Source organism: Erinaceus europaeus, chromosome 3 (assembly GCF_950295315.1).
Source record: "Erinaceus europaeus chromosome 3, mEriEur2.1, whole genome shotgun sequence".
NCBI lineage: Eukaryota > Metazoa > Chordata > Mammalia > Eulipotyphla > Erinaceidae > Erinaceus > Erinaceus europaeus.
In genome coordinates this window covers 124,538,806-124,556,177 of record NC_080164.1, presented here as the reverse complement: position 1 = coordinate 124,556,177, position 17,372 = coordinate 124,538,806, and the positions used below count along the sequence as shown (strand labels likewise).

Here is a 17,372-nt window from a genome sequence, read left to right as displayed (position 1 = left end):
TTCTGTTTAATGAATTCTAAAGGAAGAACACAATTTCTTTCTTATCCTTGGGATGATCAACAATAGCAATGTACATGTCTGGGTTTGTTGGAAATGCTTTTTTTTTTGTTTGTTTGTTTGTTTTTAATGAAGATGACAGCACTAGTATGGCAGAAAGCTCTAGAGGTGCTAGATTATGCACTGGATTCGGTAATAAAAGGTCTTGATTCTGGTCCTAATACTGAGACTGGAGTTGTAAACTGCCTTGTGCCTTAGATACAAAGAAAAATCTATAAGAGACTACACTGGGAAAAGGTGCTTCCAAGCCTTTTTAAGGATGAAGAAGATGCTGAACAAATGAAAGGTACCTAATGAGAAAAAATAATAATAAAACTCAAATTCAAAGTATGCACATTAGATGGGAGAGAGCTAAGATTACTTACCCACTCTGGGGAATTTTCTGATGAATTACCCATTTTTGACAGTTTGCCTAAAGAAAGGAATAGGGCAGTTAGATGTTATTAAGATTCACAAACGTCATTTGTCTTCACAGCTGGACGTCTCAGTAACAGGCTTTGCAGTCTAGACTATATTTCAAGTCTCTCCCTTCATCTTTTTAAGGCATTGACTATGATAGGAAAGAATCCCTTGATTTCTTTTTCATGATAATATTTACTCTGTTTCAATATGGTTTTATAGTCACACTACTGTGTTACATCTCCATTCTGCGTCCTCAGGGACACATTTAAAAGTATATGCTAGATGGATACTTTTATTGTGTTAGAATTTAACCATATGTACCTTACATTTAAATGATTTGTGAGTTGACATTAGGGTGCACTTGCCCATAGACAAAGAATGTAGAAACTATCAAATTGTATCAACCCTGAACCATGAAACCATGATTGGTCATAAAGATATTTTATATTTATTATTTTTTTATTGCCATGGGAGTCAGAGAACACATAAGTATACTGGATATAAATGAAATGATTTAAACTAAGTTCAAAATAAAGTTGTAATTTGAAAATAGTCTAGAATATGGGTTTGTCATAACCACCTCTGTGTTAGGTAGTTCTTTAAATATTTTTTAAATTTATTTTTATTAGTCACTTGATAATCATCTACAAAATCATAAGTATCCACCAACATCACAGTTCAGTGACCCCCACCTCATCCTTCTCATTCCAAAGATAGCCACTGAAGATAGTCTTCAGTCTTAACAGACAGTTTAGATACATTTTTTTGTTGTTGTTGTTAACAAATTCATGTGTTTCAATTCTTTATACTGCATATATGGTGAAATAATCTGCTGTTCTCTTTTCAGAGATATACAGGTCACTAGGTAACAGATTTAAACTATAGCAATAAGAATAAATACAAAAAACTAAAAGACAAAATTTCTTGACTTTACCCTTGTCCCCTAACTCTCACCTTTTAAAATGCAGAAACAGGGGCTGGGAGGTAACAACATTATTATGCAAAAGACTTTCATGCCTGAGGCTCTAGGGTTTCAGGTTCAACCCCAGGCACCTTTTAAACTCCAGCTGGAAAGTGTTCTGCTCCAATGGGGGTGGGGGTGGGATGAAGGGGTGGGGGTGGGAGAAGAAAAATAAATAAAAAGAAGAGGATGTGGCGAAGTGGTGGCTGTGTGGTGGTGCACCTCATTGAGCACATGTGTTACAATGCTCAAGGACCTGGGTTCGAGACCCCAGTCCCCACCTGCAGGGGGAAAGCTTCACAAATGGTGAAGCAGTGTTGCAGATGTCTCTCTCCCTCTCTATCACCCTCTTCCCTGGTGATTTCTGCTTGTCTCTATCCAATAAGTAAATAAAGATAATGAAACAAATTTAAAATAGAGAAGGAGAAGGAGAAAAACATAAAATGAATTAAGAAAAGATACAAGAAAGAAAAAAAAGGGGGGATGAACTCAAGAACCTATACAAGAAAGAAAAAAAAAGGGGGGATGAACTCAAGACCCTATTTTTCTTTCCTCCTCCTCCTTCTCCTTCTCCTTGGTATTTCTTAAAAAAGAGAGGGAAAAAGAGAAAGAGGGAAGGGACAGTAGAGAAACCACAATAATTATCTGACCACCCATGAAGCTCTCCTTCCAAGGTGTTCCCTTGTAATGCCAGGGCTCAAAAACCCAGAACTTCTAAGGGATAAACTGTTCCCCCAACCCCCTCAGTCTTGTAATAGCTTTCCCCTTCTTCTTCTTCTAGCATTTGCCCTTCTTCCGTAGCCAGTCAACAGGTCAGGCTGAAAGCTGTCAGGAGCTGCTTGTTGCTGGCTTTGAGAGTGACTGGGATCCATGTGGATTCAGTCGGCTAGGAAGGATCGTCAGTTTCCCCAATGAATGGGTACTCAGGAGCTTTCCCCTGAAACCATCTCATTAAAATCTAAATAAGGGCTGAAGAGATAGCATAATGGTTATGCAAAAGGATTCATGTCTGAGGCTCTGAAGTCCTAGTTTCAATTCCCTGCACCAGCACCATATGCCAGAGTTGAACAATGCTCCAGTTAAAAAAAAAAAAAAAAGAATCTAATGTTAATAATACAAAAGTTAAAAACATAACACTCAGGCAAGATACAATGTATTATAAGTATAAGAAAAATAGCAGCAACTTCCAATATGTAAAGGAAATAAACCAGAAAAGTTAGTGCAAGGGGAAAATGAGATGTAATGCACAATATTACAAAATGAATGCTAACTTACATACAGAGGAACATGGCAAACAAACATCAAAATAAGGAAACTCAAGGCATAACATATTGTAAGAATGATGAAAAAAACAAAAAAACAACGTAGGAACGATTAAAAAGTAGTAGGGAAAATAACAACATTCTTTTTGTCATTTTAAATAGTTTCAAGTGTCTAATTTTGTGACAGAGCTAAGAAATGATTTCTTAATGGCTATTTAGTTACTTTAAACCTGTACAGAAGAAATAAATCTTAAGAAGCAGTACTGACATGCTATGCTTGAAAAGAGCTCCTGAAGATCTTCTAATCTTACACTCCAAATCTCCGGGTTAGGAGTGAAACAGAATTACTTGAATTTCCTTTACCAAATATTACACACACATTTCTCATGTCACAGCACTTACTATTTCCAAAGGAATCTATTCTCTCAATTAGGATACTGGACAGATTATCCTTATATCAAATTTAAGTCCATCTGCTTCTATCTAAAGAATATGAAGACACTAATTCCAAGGGGGAAATGGTGATACTATTTATTATCTTTTGGGACAAGATATTTGGAACTGGAAGTGATTATGCTTTAGCGAAGCAAGGAAGGAAGTGAAATACAGCTACTGGATGGCTTCACTCTTTCGTGGAATACAGGTAATGGAAACATGAACTTGCAATTAAAAAAGGAATAGTCAAACTATCTAAGAATTTATGAAAACTATGGAGAAGCTATCGTGGGCATGCTCAAGTGCCATGTGGAACTACACCCTTGTTATCTTATAATCTAATAAAACATTATTAAATTACCACTAATAGGACTAGAGAGACAGCATGATGGTTGTACAAAAGACTTTCATGCCTGAAGTACTAAGGTCCCAGGTTCAATTCCCCAGCACCATGATAAACCAGAGCTGAACTTTTTTTTCTCTTTATCTGGTTTTTCTCTTTATCTCTTTTTCACTAAAGTAAATAAATTAATAAATTCATGAAATAGAATTCATTTTTCTTGTGACAGCTCTTCAAACACATGAAGAAATGTGTCACACAAGCTACCTTGCCTGTCTTTCCTTGTCTCTGGCCTCCCTATTCAAGACTAAGCACCCCAGAAAGAACCATTATTTTAAAAACAAAGGCAAGGACTCATACTGGTCTTGCTATGTATAACAACCTATCAATTATGAGTAACATGTTTTTGGGGGGAGGATTAATAAAAATATATTTCCTTATCTTTGTCTCTTAGAACTGATTTCCAAAAGGTTACTAATACCCCTGTCCCTGTGTCATGAAATATAATTCATTTAGTCAAATACTTGAAAACAACAAAAGATTTTTGAACTCTTAAGTTATTACATTCATCTTGGGATTTTTCTTATCTTTCATTTGATGGTAGTACCACAACATGGAATATCTTCTTAAATATTTAAGTATGGATTGGCAAAATAGCCCATCTAGAAGTGTGCTTATGCTGTCATGGAGCAACTCAGGCTCCAATGGGTCACCACTACATTGGAGGGAGCTTCCATGCCATGGTCTCTGTTTCTCTCTGTGTGTGTGTCCGTTTTTATCTGAAAAAAGTCTGTCTGAAACAGTGAAACTCCAGCAAACGACAAAACAACAATTAAATGTACAATTTATTATTGTCTATTACTGGCATGGTATTGTATAGTAGATATCTGGAGGTTCTTTGTAAACATTTGTTTAGATAAAGACAAAAGAGAGAGAGACACACACAAAGAGAGAGACAGAGAAAGAGAAATGCCACAGCACCAAACCTTCCTTCAAAGGAGTAGGGGCAGGGGCACATGGCAAAGCAGAACACTATCCAAGTGATCTACTTTACTGGCCTGAGATTATTCATTTTGATTAACTGAAACGTATGCTGGTTGGCTACTATCTCCCAATTTCCCCTTTTCTCCACTACCTGGCAGCCACATTCCTCTCTTTAATTTTGTGAAGTTGACTAAAAACACCTAATATAAATGGATTTATGCAGTATTTATCTTTCTGTGAATGGCTTATTTCACTTAGCATAATAGTCTTAAGAATCATTAATATTGGGAGTCGGGCGGTAGCACAGTGGGTTAAGCGCAGGTGGCGCAAAGCACAAGGACCGGCATAAGGATCCCGGTTCGAGCCCCAGCTCCCCACCTGCAGGGGAGTTGCTTCACAGGTGGTGAAACAGGTCTGCAGGTGTCTATCTTTCTCTCCCCCTCTCTGTCTTCCCTTCCTCTCTCCATTTCTCTCTGTTCTATCCAACAACAATGACAGCAATGACAACAACAACAACAACAACAATAAAAAACAACAAGGGCAACAAAAGGAAATAAATAAATATTTTTAAAAAAGAATCATTAATATCATTGTATATTGTGGAAAATCACACCTGTCAGAATGGCAATAATAATAGCAATAGTTAGCAAGGATGTTGAGAAACTGGAACCCTTGCACAATGTTGGCAAGAATACAAAATGGTACAGTTACCATGGAAAATAATTATTTTAACCTACACTTGAATTACTATTGAATTATTATTATCTCTTACAGCTTTTTCTAATTTTCACATGAAATTGTGAATAATTATATAAATGGCATCACATTTTTGAGGGCTTTTCACTCTCTTGAAACACTCACCCTTTAGCTTCTAAAGTCCTATTATCAAGCATGTTTTCTCTGACATGCTTTTGAAAGCCTTCTTTCAACTGAGGCTAAGTAGCTGATGCAAGTCTCCCCTCAAATAGCCCTAGTTCTAGGGTTGCAGTCATTTGTCTCCTGTGTTTTATTTTACAACTTTAATTTACAACTAATTTAACCATGTGAGTTAGAATTCAACCAAAGCAACAATTTCTTCATTTCTCCCTCTACATTTTGAAGAAATACAATGTGCATTGAGGCTGGGATGGGGTGGACACAAGGGAAGAACCTCATTAGATACAACACTGTTGTCTCCCAGTGAAGCTCCAGGACTGCTCTCACCCTCCACTAGTAACTTGCACAAGATTATATAGCTGATAAAGACCAATGTTAAGATTCAAACCAAAGTTTTATTCTTCCTTAAGACTTAACTTTCAAGACTTAAGTATGCTAACATTTCTCAGTTAAAATATAAAATTTAAGCACGACTATTTTTTTAAAATTTTATTTATTAGTGAGAAAGGAGGAGAGAGAGAAAGAATCAGATATCATTCTGGTACATGTGCTGCTAGGGACTGAAACCCAAGACCTCATGATTGAGAATCTAGTGCTTTATCCTTTGCACCACTTCCTGGACCACTAAGCATAACTATTTATAGAGAGATGTTAACTTGATAGTCTATGGTTTGGGTTTCACTGTATTTATGGAATACACTTATTTGAGACCCAAAGATAAATATGTTGAGGACCAAAACCAGGTGGTAACAATGAAGACAAAATAATGACTATAGGAACTACTCACTATAGGAATAATAAAATCTTTGATATTCTTGGAGGACTGATGATAATAATAGCAGAATATTCCAACGTCATGATATCATATTTCCTTCTAAGTCATTTGTGAACATTTACATTAACTATGACAATTTAAAGTATGGTATCTGGTGCTGGGTGGTGGCATGCCTATTTCAGTGCACAAATTATGTGCAAGGACCCAGGTTCAATTTTCATCTGCAGGGAGAAAGCTTCATGAGTGGTAATGAAGTACTACAGTTTCCTCCCAGTCTCTTTCCCCTTCCCTCCCCTCTCAATTACTCTCTGTCTCCTATCAAATATAATCAATAAATATTTTTTTAAAAATATGGTAACCACAGACTATCCATCATATAGGATGAATGAAGCATTTCAGAAAAAAAAAATTAAAGCAATTTAAAGCTATCATTAATGGAGCATACATGGCTATCTTTGGAAAAAAGTGAAGTTCCAAGGTTGTTAGATAGCAGCAAACAAAGTTATAAATGAGGGAGAACATGTGTTTATCTCTGGGCAGGGGGGTTGTAATTATAGTTCCAAGGATTGTTAAGTTAGAACATATGCATTGGAGAAATTAGAAACAAATACAGTGATGCCTTTACTTTGAAATAGAGAAAGCATTATACAGAAAACAAATATGAAAATGATGGATATCCTTCCTTACCTGCAATTACTAATGGAAACTTTAATAGACTTCTCTCAATAATGAATAAAACAATCTAAAAATTAGTAAGAGATGATCCAGGATGCCAAATCAAACCAACTCAAGAGCAACAATAATGCAGATATTCTTCTCAAGCATACATAAGGTATTTTCAAAGACAGACCCACATGCTGTCCTACAAATTAGTTTCTCAATAGAGTTTAAAGAGATGGATATCACACAAAGAATTTTCTCTGAACATAACAGGGTGAAGGTAGAGATCAATAACAGGAGTAAAACTGGAAACAATAGATTTGTGGAAATGAAACAACATATATTTTTTTCTGCTAGTTTTTCTTAATTTGATAAGAAGAGAGAAATTGAGAAGGAAGGGACACTCCTGCAATACTGTTTTATCACTCTTAAAGCTTAAAGTTTCTCTCCGGCAAGTGGGGACTAGTGGCTTGAGCTTGGGTCCTTGAACATGAAAACATGCACTCAATCTGGTGCACCACTAGTAAACCCATCTGCCAGGTTTTGTTCTCTGGGCTTTGTATCTTCATGATTCCATCATTCACAGCAGATAGTGAGAGACACAGCAGATAGTGAGAGAGAAAGAGAGATACCACAGCACAGCCTAGTGCTTGTGAAATCTTCCATGATGCATGGTGCTTTTATGTGTTGACAAAACTTTGAACCTGGTCACAGTGCATGCTAAAGTGTGTGCCCTACATAGCAAACCATCTCTTGTCCCCTGTTAAATAAAAATGGTTTTAAAAAAAATACAAGAAAAGGAAGAGATATGATTATGGTACAAAGACATCATCCTCACACTCCACTCTTTGAAACTATCATTCTACTTTGATGAGTGATCTTTCTAAAGAATTATTTCAAGTTCAGGTTTTCCTCTGCCCCTTTTATGATGCTTCTGACTTCATGTATTTCCATTCACAAGTTTTCTTTTTTCAGGAGTTGGAAGGAGAGGGACTGCCCATGTAAATTTTGGATACTTATAACCTGTTGGTTGTAAACTCATTGAACATCAATTTCATTGATAGGGGAAATGGATTTGTAGCTTTAGGCTTCCCAAAACTGGATCCTTCATTTAGTAAGACAGTACTTTTTGCTTATTGTTTAACAAATTATTGTATCTTGGTTTATATGCTGTTTTGATCTAAAAAAAAAAAAAAACAAAAACAAACCGATCCAGGGAATTCTGGAGGTGGGGTTATGGAGCAGCAGCAGCAGCTATGTTTCTCTCCTCTCCTCTATGTTTTAACAAGGAATACCAAAGGAGGTCATCAGGGACCACAATAAGACAGGACTAGAATGACTTCAGGAACCCACCAAATCACCAGTGAATGCAAATACATGTGGCTTGTGAACAGAGAGAAGCCTAGGGAGAGATTAAGTGGCTGGTAATAGTCTGGCAGAGACATCACTTCCAGTCTGTTTCACCAACAAAAAGACTGCTAAAAGGAAGACAGGACTCCCCTAAGACTGAACAATTCAATTGTGAGTCTCCACTGCCAGTGTCATCAGAAGCTGGAACAGCAGGGGGGCAGTTTTACTCCTTGTGCTTACATCAAGGAACAAAGAACTAACCAGAAAACTCAGGAGAAGATCTGTATCTCCATGGCTTAGTGGTGGGGCTGTGGAAGTCTCTTTGCAAAACCACTGAATTATCTCTGCCCCACCCTGCTTTATCTCTTGGTCAGGAGTTCTTCTTCTAGCGTTTGCCCTTCTTCCGTAGCCAGTCAACAGCGTCAGGTTGAGCCTGATGTAAAATTTCGAGACCTCCTTTGAATCTGGAGAGGTGGCAGTCGTTGACTATGTGGGTCATAGGTCAGGAGTGGTCAGGAGTGAGAGATTAAGTTAAGAAGCCTACCTATAGATTAAAAGCCCTCAGGCTCCCATAGCCTACAGGGAATAAAAGAAAAAAGAAGAGGCTTTAAAAAATTTAAAAGCCAATGTGCTCCAACTCAGTTATTGAAATAGTATTGAAAGAACTTTCTATTCCCACAACTGTGAACCCTTTAATTACCTTACTTAGACACAAGTCGATCCAGGCAAGAGTGATCAGTAATTTGAAAAGTACTGAGAGAGGGACCTCATAACATACTTTATATAATGGTTAAACCAACAAGAAGAAATACTGGAGAAATGAGCCAGGAATAGAGTCCAGCTAAAAGCCCCCCAAAGGATGAAGCACAAAATAATGAAGTCAACATCCAGACACTAGTTAAGGAAATAATCACAGGAGTGAGTAAAGATTTTGAAAGAATTGTCATAAAAAATGCAGAAACAACAAATGAGACTCTAGAAGAAAACACTAATTATCTCAAGATTATTAGAGAGCTGAAAGCTGAAATAGCTGAGCTAAGAACACAGATAGCTGAACAAGCTAAAACAGTATCAGAACAGGGTAACAAAATAGATGAATTCCAAAAAACAGTAGAAGGGAGAGAGAATAGAATCAATGAGGCTGAAGACAGAATTATCAAGATCAAGGATGAATTACAGACAACTAAAAAAGAAGTAAGAGATCTCAAAAAGAGATTAAGAGATATTGAAAACAACAACAGAGACCTATGGGATGACTTCAAAGGAAATAATATACACATTATTGGCTTACCAGAGGAAGAAAGAGAGGGAGGGGAAGAAAGCATTCTTCAGGACATAATAGCTGAGAACTTCTCTAGTCTAGACAACATAAAAGACATACAGGTTCAAGAAGCCCAGAGGGTCCCAAACAGAATTAACCCAGACTTAAAGACACCAAGACACATCATATTTAGAATGCAAAGAAATAAGGATAAAGAAAGGATCCTGAAGGCTGCAAGAGAAAAACAAAGAATCACCTACAGAGGAAAACCCTTAAGATTAACAGCAGACTTCTCCACACAAAGACGACAGGCCAGAAGAGAATGGCAAGATATCTATTGAGTGCTCAATGAAAAAGGCTTTCAGCCAAGACTACTGTGTCCTGCTAGACTGTCATTCAGACTAGATGGAGGCATAAAAACCTTCTCAGACAAGCAACAGTTGAATCAACAATCACCAAGCGTGCCCTGAAAGAAGTTCTGAAAAGTCTCCTCTAAATAGTCAGACCACCATAAATACGCCATATATCAGAATACTCTAAAAATCTACAAGAATGGGTTAAAATATCTTCAATCTTTGATATCAATAAATATAAATGGCCTGAATTCACTTATTAAAAGGCACAGAGTAGGAAGATGAATCAGAAAACACAACCTACAATGTGCTGTCTACAGGAATCCCACCTGACTCAACAAGACAAAGACAGACTCAAAGTGAAAGGATGGAAAACTATCATACAAGCCAATGGACCACAAAAAGGGGCAGGAACAGCTATTCTCATATCTGACAAAACAGACTTAAAATAAATAAAATTTAAAAAGATAGGGATAGACACTACTTAATACTCAGAGGATCAGTCAATCAAGAAGACTTAAGAATTATTAACATCTATGCACCCAAATGAGAGGCCATCTAAATACATCAAACATCTACTGAAAGAGATATAGCAATATATTAACAGTAACACAGTCATAGTAGAGGACATCAACACCCCACTCACTCAACTTGACAGATCATCCAGGCAGAAAATCAATACAAACATGAGGGAGCTAAATGAGGAGATAGATAAAATAGAACTATTGAACACTTTCAGAGTCATTCACCTCAAGAAACTGGAATACATATTTTACTCAAGTCCACATGGGTCATTTTTAAGGACAGACCATATGTTAGGCCACAAAGAAAGCATCAGCAAATTCAAGAGCATTGGAATCATCCCAAGTATCTCCTCAGACCACAGTGGAATTGAAGACTTAACAATCAACAAAAGATTAATAATAGTCCCAAAATGTGGAAGCTCACAGTACACTCATTAACAACTACTGGGTCAAAGAGGAAATAAAGGAAGAAATCAAAATGTTTTGAGAGTTCAATAAAAATGAAGACACAGGGGGTTGGGCGGTGGCGCAGTGGGTTAAGCACAGGTGGCGCAAAGCGCAGAGACTGGCGTAAGGATCCCGGTTCGAGCCCCCGGATCCCCACCTTCAGGAGAGTCGCTTCACAGGTGGTGAAGCAGGTGTCTATCTTTCTCTCCCCCTCTCTGTATTCCCCTCCTCTCTCCATTTCTCTCTGTCCTATCCAACAACGAACAACTGAGGCTACAACAACAAGGGCAACAAAAAGGGGAAAAAAATGGCCTCCAGGAGAGGTGGATTATTGCAGGTACCGAGCCCAGCAATAACACTGGAGGAAAAAAAAATTAAGACACAAGCTATCAAAATATTTGGGACACAGCTAAGGCAATACTGAGAGGTAAGTTCATAGCCATACAAGCACACATTAGGAGACAAGAAAGAGCACAAAGAAACAGCCTGATTGCACATCATAAATACCTAGAAGAAGAACAAAGGAACCCTAAAACAACTAGAAGGACAGAAATCACTAAAGTTAGGGCAGAAATCAATAACACTGAAAATAAGAAAACAATACAGTAGATCAACGAAAGTAAATGTTGGTTCTTTGAAAGAGTGAACAAAATCAACAAACCTTTAGCCAGACTCACAAAACAAAAAAGGCAGAAGACCCAAATAAATCAGATTATAAATGAAAGAGGAACTATCACAACAGACACCGCAGAAATTCAACATATCATGCAAGGCTTCTATGAACAACTATATGCCACCAAGCTAGAGAACCTGGACAAAATGGAAGATATCCTAGATACCCATGAACTTCCAAAATTAAATAAAGAGGAACTAGATAATATAAACAGGCCCTTCACAGCTAATGAAATTGAAACAGGTATCAAAATCCTTCCCAAGAATAAAAGTCCTGGACCAGATAGTTTTACAAATGCATTCTACAAAACCTTCAAAGAAGAACTAATACCTCTATTTTTAAAAGTCTTCCAGAAGATTGAAGACACTGGAATACTCCCTTCCAGCTTCTATGGAACCAACATCACTCTGATGCCAAAAGCAGACAGGGACACAACCAGAAAAGTACAGAACTTTTATGAACATAGATACTAAAATATTAAAGAAAACTCTAGCTAACTGGATACAAAAACTCTAGCCAACTGGATGCTAAAAAGATTGTTCATCATGACCAAGTGGGGTTTATCCCAGGGATGCAAGTTTGGTTTAATATATGTAAATCAATCGTGATCCACCACATCAATAAAAGCAAGACCAAAAACCACATGGTCGTATCAATAGATGCAGAGAAAGCCTTTGAGAAAACACAACATTCCTTTATGATCAAAGCACTACAAAAAATGCAAATAGATGGAAAACTCCTGAAGATAGTTGAGTCCATATATAGCAAACCTACAGCCAACATCATACTCAATGGTGAAAAACTGGAAGCATTTCCCCTCAGATCAGGTCTAGACAGGGCTTCCCATTATCACCATTACGATTCAACATAGTGTTGGAAGTTCTTGCCATAGCAATCAGGTAGGAGCAAGGAATTAAAGGCATAGAGATTGGAAGAGAAGGCAAACTCTCCCTATTTGCAGATGACATGATAGTATACACAGAAAAACCTAAGGAACCCAGCAAGAAGCTTTTGGAAATCATCAGGCAATACAGTAAGGTGTCAGGCTACAAAATTAACATTCAAAAGTCAGTGGCATTCCTCTATGCAAACACTAAGTTAGAAGAAGTTGAAATCTAGAAATCAATTCCTTTTACTATAACTACAAAAACAGTAAAATATCTAGAAATAAACCTAACCAAAGAAATGAAAAACTTGAATACTGAAATTATGAGTCACTACTCAAGGAAATTGAAAAAGACACAAAGAAGTGGAAAGATATTCCATGTTCATGGACTGGAAGAATTAACATCATCAAAATGAATATACTACCCAGAGTCATCTACCAATTTAATGCTATCCCCATCAAGATCCCAAACACATTTTTTAGGAGAATAGGAAAAATGCTACAAATGTTTATCTGGAACCAGAAAAGACCTAGAATTGCCAAAACAATCTTGAGAGAAAGAATAGAACTGGAGGCATCACACTCCCAGATCTCAAACTGTATTATAGGGCCATTGTCATCAAAACTGCTTGATACTGGAACATGAATATACATACTGACCAGTGAAACAGAATAGAGAGCCCAGAGGTAAACCCCAACACCTATGGACATCTAATCTTTGACAAAGGTGCCCAGACTATTAAATGGGGAAAGCAGAGTCTCTTCAAAAAATGGTGTTGGAAATAATGGGCTGGAACATGCAGAAGAATGAAACTGAACCACTATCATTTCACCAATACAAAAGTAAATTCCATGTGGATCAAGGACTTGGATGTTAGACCAGAAACTATCAGATACTTAGAGGAAAATATTGGCAGAACTCTTTTCCACATAAAGTTTAAAGACATCCTTAATGAAACGAATTCAATTACAAAAAACACTAAGGCAAGTATAAACTTACGGGACTACATCAGATTAAAAAGCTTCTGCACAGCAAAAAAAAAAAAAAAAAAAACAAAAAACCACTACCCAATCCAAGAGACCCCTCACAGAATGAGAGAAGATCTTTACCTGCCATACATAAGAAAAGGCTAATAACCAAAATTATGCTACATAGGTGCTTACATAAGTGGTCTACAAGTAGAGTCAACACAAAAGTCCATGGATTCTTAAAAACCAAAATCCTGGAGGCAGGTGGTGGTGCACTAAGTTAAGCACATATCACCATACACAAGGACCTGGCTTCAAGCCTGCTCCTCATCTGTAGGGGGACACTTCACAAGCAGGGAAGCATGTCTACAGTTGCTTATCTTTCTTTTTATATATATATTTATTTATTTTCCCTCTAGTTGCCCTTTTTTTCTTAATTGTTGTTGTAGTTATTATTGTTGTCATTGTTAGATAGGACAGAGAGAAATGGAAAGAGGAGGGGAAAGGGGGGGAGAGAAAGATAGACACCTGCAGACCTGCCTCACAGCCGGTGAAGTGATTTCTCCTGCAGGTGGGGAGTCAGGGGCTCGAACTGGGATCCTTACGCTGGTCCTTGGACTTTGCGCCACATGTGCTTAACCTGCTGCGTTACCGTCCAATTCCCCTGTTGCTTATCTTTCTATCATTCTTTCCTCTCTCAATTTCTCTCTGCCCTGTCAAATAAAATAGAAAGAGAAAAAAAAAAAGAAAAAAAATGACTGCTGGGAGCAGTGGATTGTGGTACCAGTACCAAGCCCCAGCAATAACCCCTGGTGGCAATTTAAAAAAAAGTCTTTTGGAGAATGTGGAGAATGCATAAATACGATTAAAGAGGAAGACCATAATGGTGGATTTAGACTAATAGGTATTATATCATAGAGAATAATATCTGGGATATATTAAACTTTATTAAGTTGGCATTTTAAAAAGAAAAGAAGTCAAACAGATTGAGACATACATATATCTCTGAGATAACTAATAATAACAGTAATAATCTCCCCCTAGAAAACTAGACAGTAAAACAAAACCACCATAACTTTTAGTATTCCACAGTGCAAGGTGATCATTATTATAAAGCATATTTTAAAATAAGTCACTGTTTATATTTTATACACTTTCTCATTGGATTTAATTATGTAATGATCACAAAGACATCTTCTTATACTGCTGAATAAAGTTATAACTTAAAGAATCAGAACAAATAAATTCCAAAATTTCCCTTTCTACCACTGCATGTGTCTGTTCATATGTTGTGTCTCACAAATAACCACAAGCTTATTTTGTCCTTTCCAGAGGAGGGGGAGGAGTGTCCCTAAATGGAGGTGCCTCTGTGTGGGAAGACAAAAGATTGATACTTAAAGGCCCCAAAGGAATCTACTTAAACCTCATACCAGATTGGGGAGGGCTGGTTATACAAGCCTAAAGCTGGCACAGGAAGATAACCATTCATGCAATACCTTATGTGGGGAATACAAGTTCTACTTTGTGACTTTGATCCTTTCTTTTCTTCGTAACAGCTCAGTTTACTAATGAAAGCACTGAGAGACACACCTCAGTTATTTGGGGGGGGGGGGGCCTGGGCTAGAAAGACCAGTTCTTTCCTTCTGGTTTTCCAAGGTTAGAGGTTGGTTGCGAAGCAAGTTTAATTTCTGTTAAGAGTGAATGAATTGAGAGAGAATAGGAGATAGAGGGAAAAGAGAAGGGAAGGAAGAGAGGAGGAAGAAAAAGAAAAGAAGGAAAGACAGGAAGAGAAGAAAGAGAGAAGAAAGATGCTTGCCTCTGAAGAAATTTGAACTCTGGTGCTAGAAAGTTTGGAGTGCATAGCTCCTGGAGTTCCTATTTTTCTTTCTGACAGAAGCAAAAAGCTTTTAGGAAAGGATATTAATTCATCTGGCTTATTTAGTATATTGAATTATTACTTCATATTCTAGTGGCCTGAAAAAGTTAATTTACCATTTGAATGGTATAAATAATAAATCCTCACACCAAGTCCTGACTTTTACAATACTCAACAAGCATTTACTACCTTTCAATCAGACACATTTAATTTTTAATTAGTATCTAGAGAAAAGGAAAATAAAATGGTAACATTGGCTAGAGATAGCAAAAGAGCTGCTGTCTAGAGAGCTATCGCAGAGTAAAGAATACTTAACACCAGATCCCTGAACTGAGGGGAGACAGATTCTCAGAAAGAAAAAGAGAATGATGCCAATGCTAGAAGAACAGAGAAGATGCCAAGTTGTTTGACTGCCTGTGCTTCAATCCTTTTTTTTCTTTTTTTTTTTTTCCCCACCAGAGTTATCACTGGGGCTTGGTGCCTGCCTGATGAATCTACTATTCCTGGTAGCCATTTTCCTTTTATTATTATTCTTTTAATTTGATAAGACAGATAAAAATTGGGGGAGTGGTTGAAAGGAAGAAGGAGAGACACCTGCAGACCTGTTTGACTGCTTGTGAAACTTCCCTCCTGCAGGTAGGGAGGAGAGGCTCAAACCCGGACCCTCACACATGTAATGTGTGTGCTCTACCTGTTGTGCCGCTGCCCAACACCTTCAGTTCTTCTTAAATGCTGTGCAGTCACCTTAACTCAGTATTCTGGATTTATCTACACCCTATGCTTGACCACACTATCAGGGTTTTGAGTAATTGAATGAGATTCTGAAAACTGATTTTTATTCCTCTGATTATATTGATTACCTGGAACACAGAATTCGTATGAATGGGTCATGAATTGAAATGCCGCTTGTGGAAGAAAAGTGAATAAAATCATTTTTAAATAATGGGGAAGAAGGGACAGGGATCTGAAGTGCATTTCATATGTAAGTGATTATTTACTGTACTTTTGAATGCTATAAAAATACAACTTCCAATCAGGATGGGGCATGATTAGACATATTGATTTTGCAAAGGAATGTAGGTCACCATGAAAACCTCTGTGCATGTTAATTATTTTGGGAGCAGATATAATAATCATGTAAGGCAAGATTGGATGCTGCTTTCTACCTCTGAAATTTATGAGGATGCTTCTGTGTTCCAGAAAATGCTTGACACAGAATACTGAGGATCTACCTTTCTAAAAGAGTGATTAAGTAGAGATTGCACTTGACAAGCCAAAGATTAAAAAAAAAAAGTCCCCTAATTTTTATAAATTCAACAAGAGAATCATAAAGGTAATGAATTAAGCAAAAATAGTGAATAAGGAGTAAATGAACAGATAGAATTATCTACAGAATTTCTAAAATAGCACTTGGTGAGCCAACACTACCAGACTCATGAAATTACTAGACAACAATGTATATTGAAAAGGAAGATACTGGTTTTCAGATTTTTAACAAAGACTGTTGAGATTGCTGGTATATGCAAACCAAAAACTTGTAAACTGTCAAATACCTGAGGCTAAATCCTGTCAAAAATGACTCTGATCCACTCTAAGACACCAACTTTTGGCTGAAATAAGGGAAACTGGAGTTCCAGAGCACCTTCAGGGTTCTGATTCTCTTGGGAGTGGGTTCCTGGGGTGTACACCAGCTTCTCTTGGCTGCCTGCAGGTTGGGCGGGACTCCTTTGACACCCCTGGGTGTTTTCCCTAATCCCAGCTCCCCAACCCTGTTTATTCCCCAGGGGGGAGGAAAATGAACAGTCAGGTGCGACCCAGCAGGGGGAGCGGGTGAGCTGGCCCGAGGGCAGACCAAATAGAGTGTCCCCGAGCGTGAGTGTGGGTGTGGGTGTGGAGTAATTTGGGTGGGAACAACGCGGAGGCTACTACCACGAAGTCTTGGTGGGGTGTGTGGGTGTGTGCGGAGCGCGTGGGGATAAATAGGAGCCTCTCTGCTCCCAGCTACACTCCCCCAGCGGCCAGTAGCCCGCCCGCCCTGGGGTTTGCTGCCCTGTAACCAGGGTGCCAACCTGAAAAGCAGTTTCATTTCCTTTTGCCTCCCGGGTAGTTTCGGGCACCCTATTTGACGCTGGTGGCACAGGAAGGGGGCTCAGGAGGAGGCGGGGGACTCGGCCTGACAGAGCGAGGTTGATGGACCGGGCCGCCGCAGGCAGCGGCGCCAGCTCCCATCCCCTGCTCCTGACCCTCGCCCTGGGTAAGTGGCCGGCTGAGCACCCGCGAC

The 17,372-nt window shown here is 38.2% G+C and overlaps 1 protein-coding gene and 1 long non-coding RNA gene across 4 annotated transcripts in view; one reads left to right on the top strand and one right to left on the bottom strand.

Annotated features, from left to right (window-relative positions):
* Positions 1-280: 280 nt before the first annotated feature.
* On the bottom strand, positions 281-17,291 carry LOC132537538 (uncharacterized). The gene is made up of 3 exons (XR_009549004.1): positions 17,161-17,291; positions 423-469; positions 281-347 (listed from the first exon to the last, which is right to left on the bottom strand). It is a non-coding gene; the product is annotated as an uncharacterized LOC132537538 (long non-coding RNA).
* The window catches only part of BTC (betacellulin), a 543,453-nt gene continuing 543,069 nt past the window's right edge, over positions 16,989-17,372 (top strand). For 2 of the 3 annotated variants that reach the window (XM_060187871.1, XM_060187870.1), the window contains exon 1: positions 16,989-17,345. In XM_060187871.1, coding sequence (XP_060043854.1) covers positions 17,282-17,345 — 64 coding nt within the window. In that variant the 5' untranslated portion in view covers positions 16,989-17,281. The remainder of the gene's footprint in view (positions 17,346-17,372) is intronic. The other variant, XM_016186750.2, reaches the window with a different exon arrangement.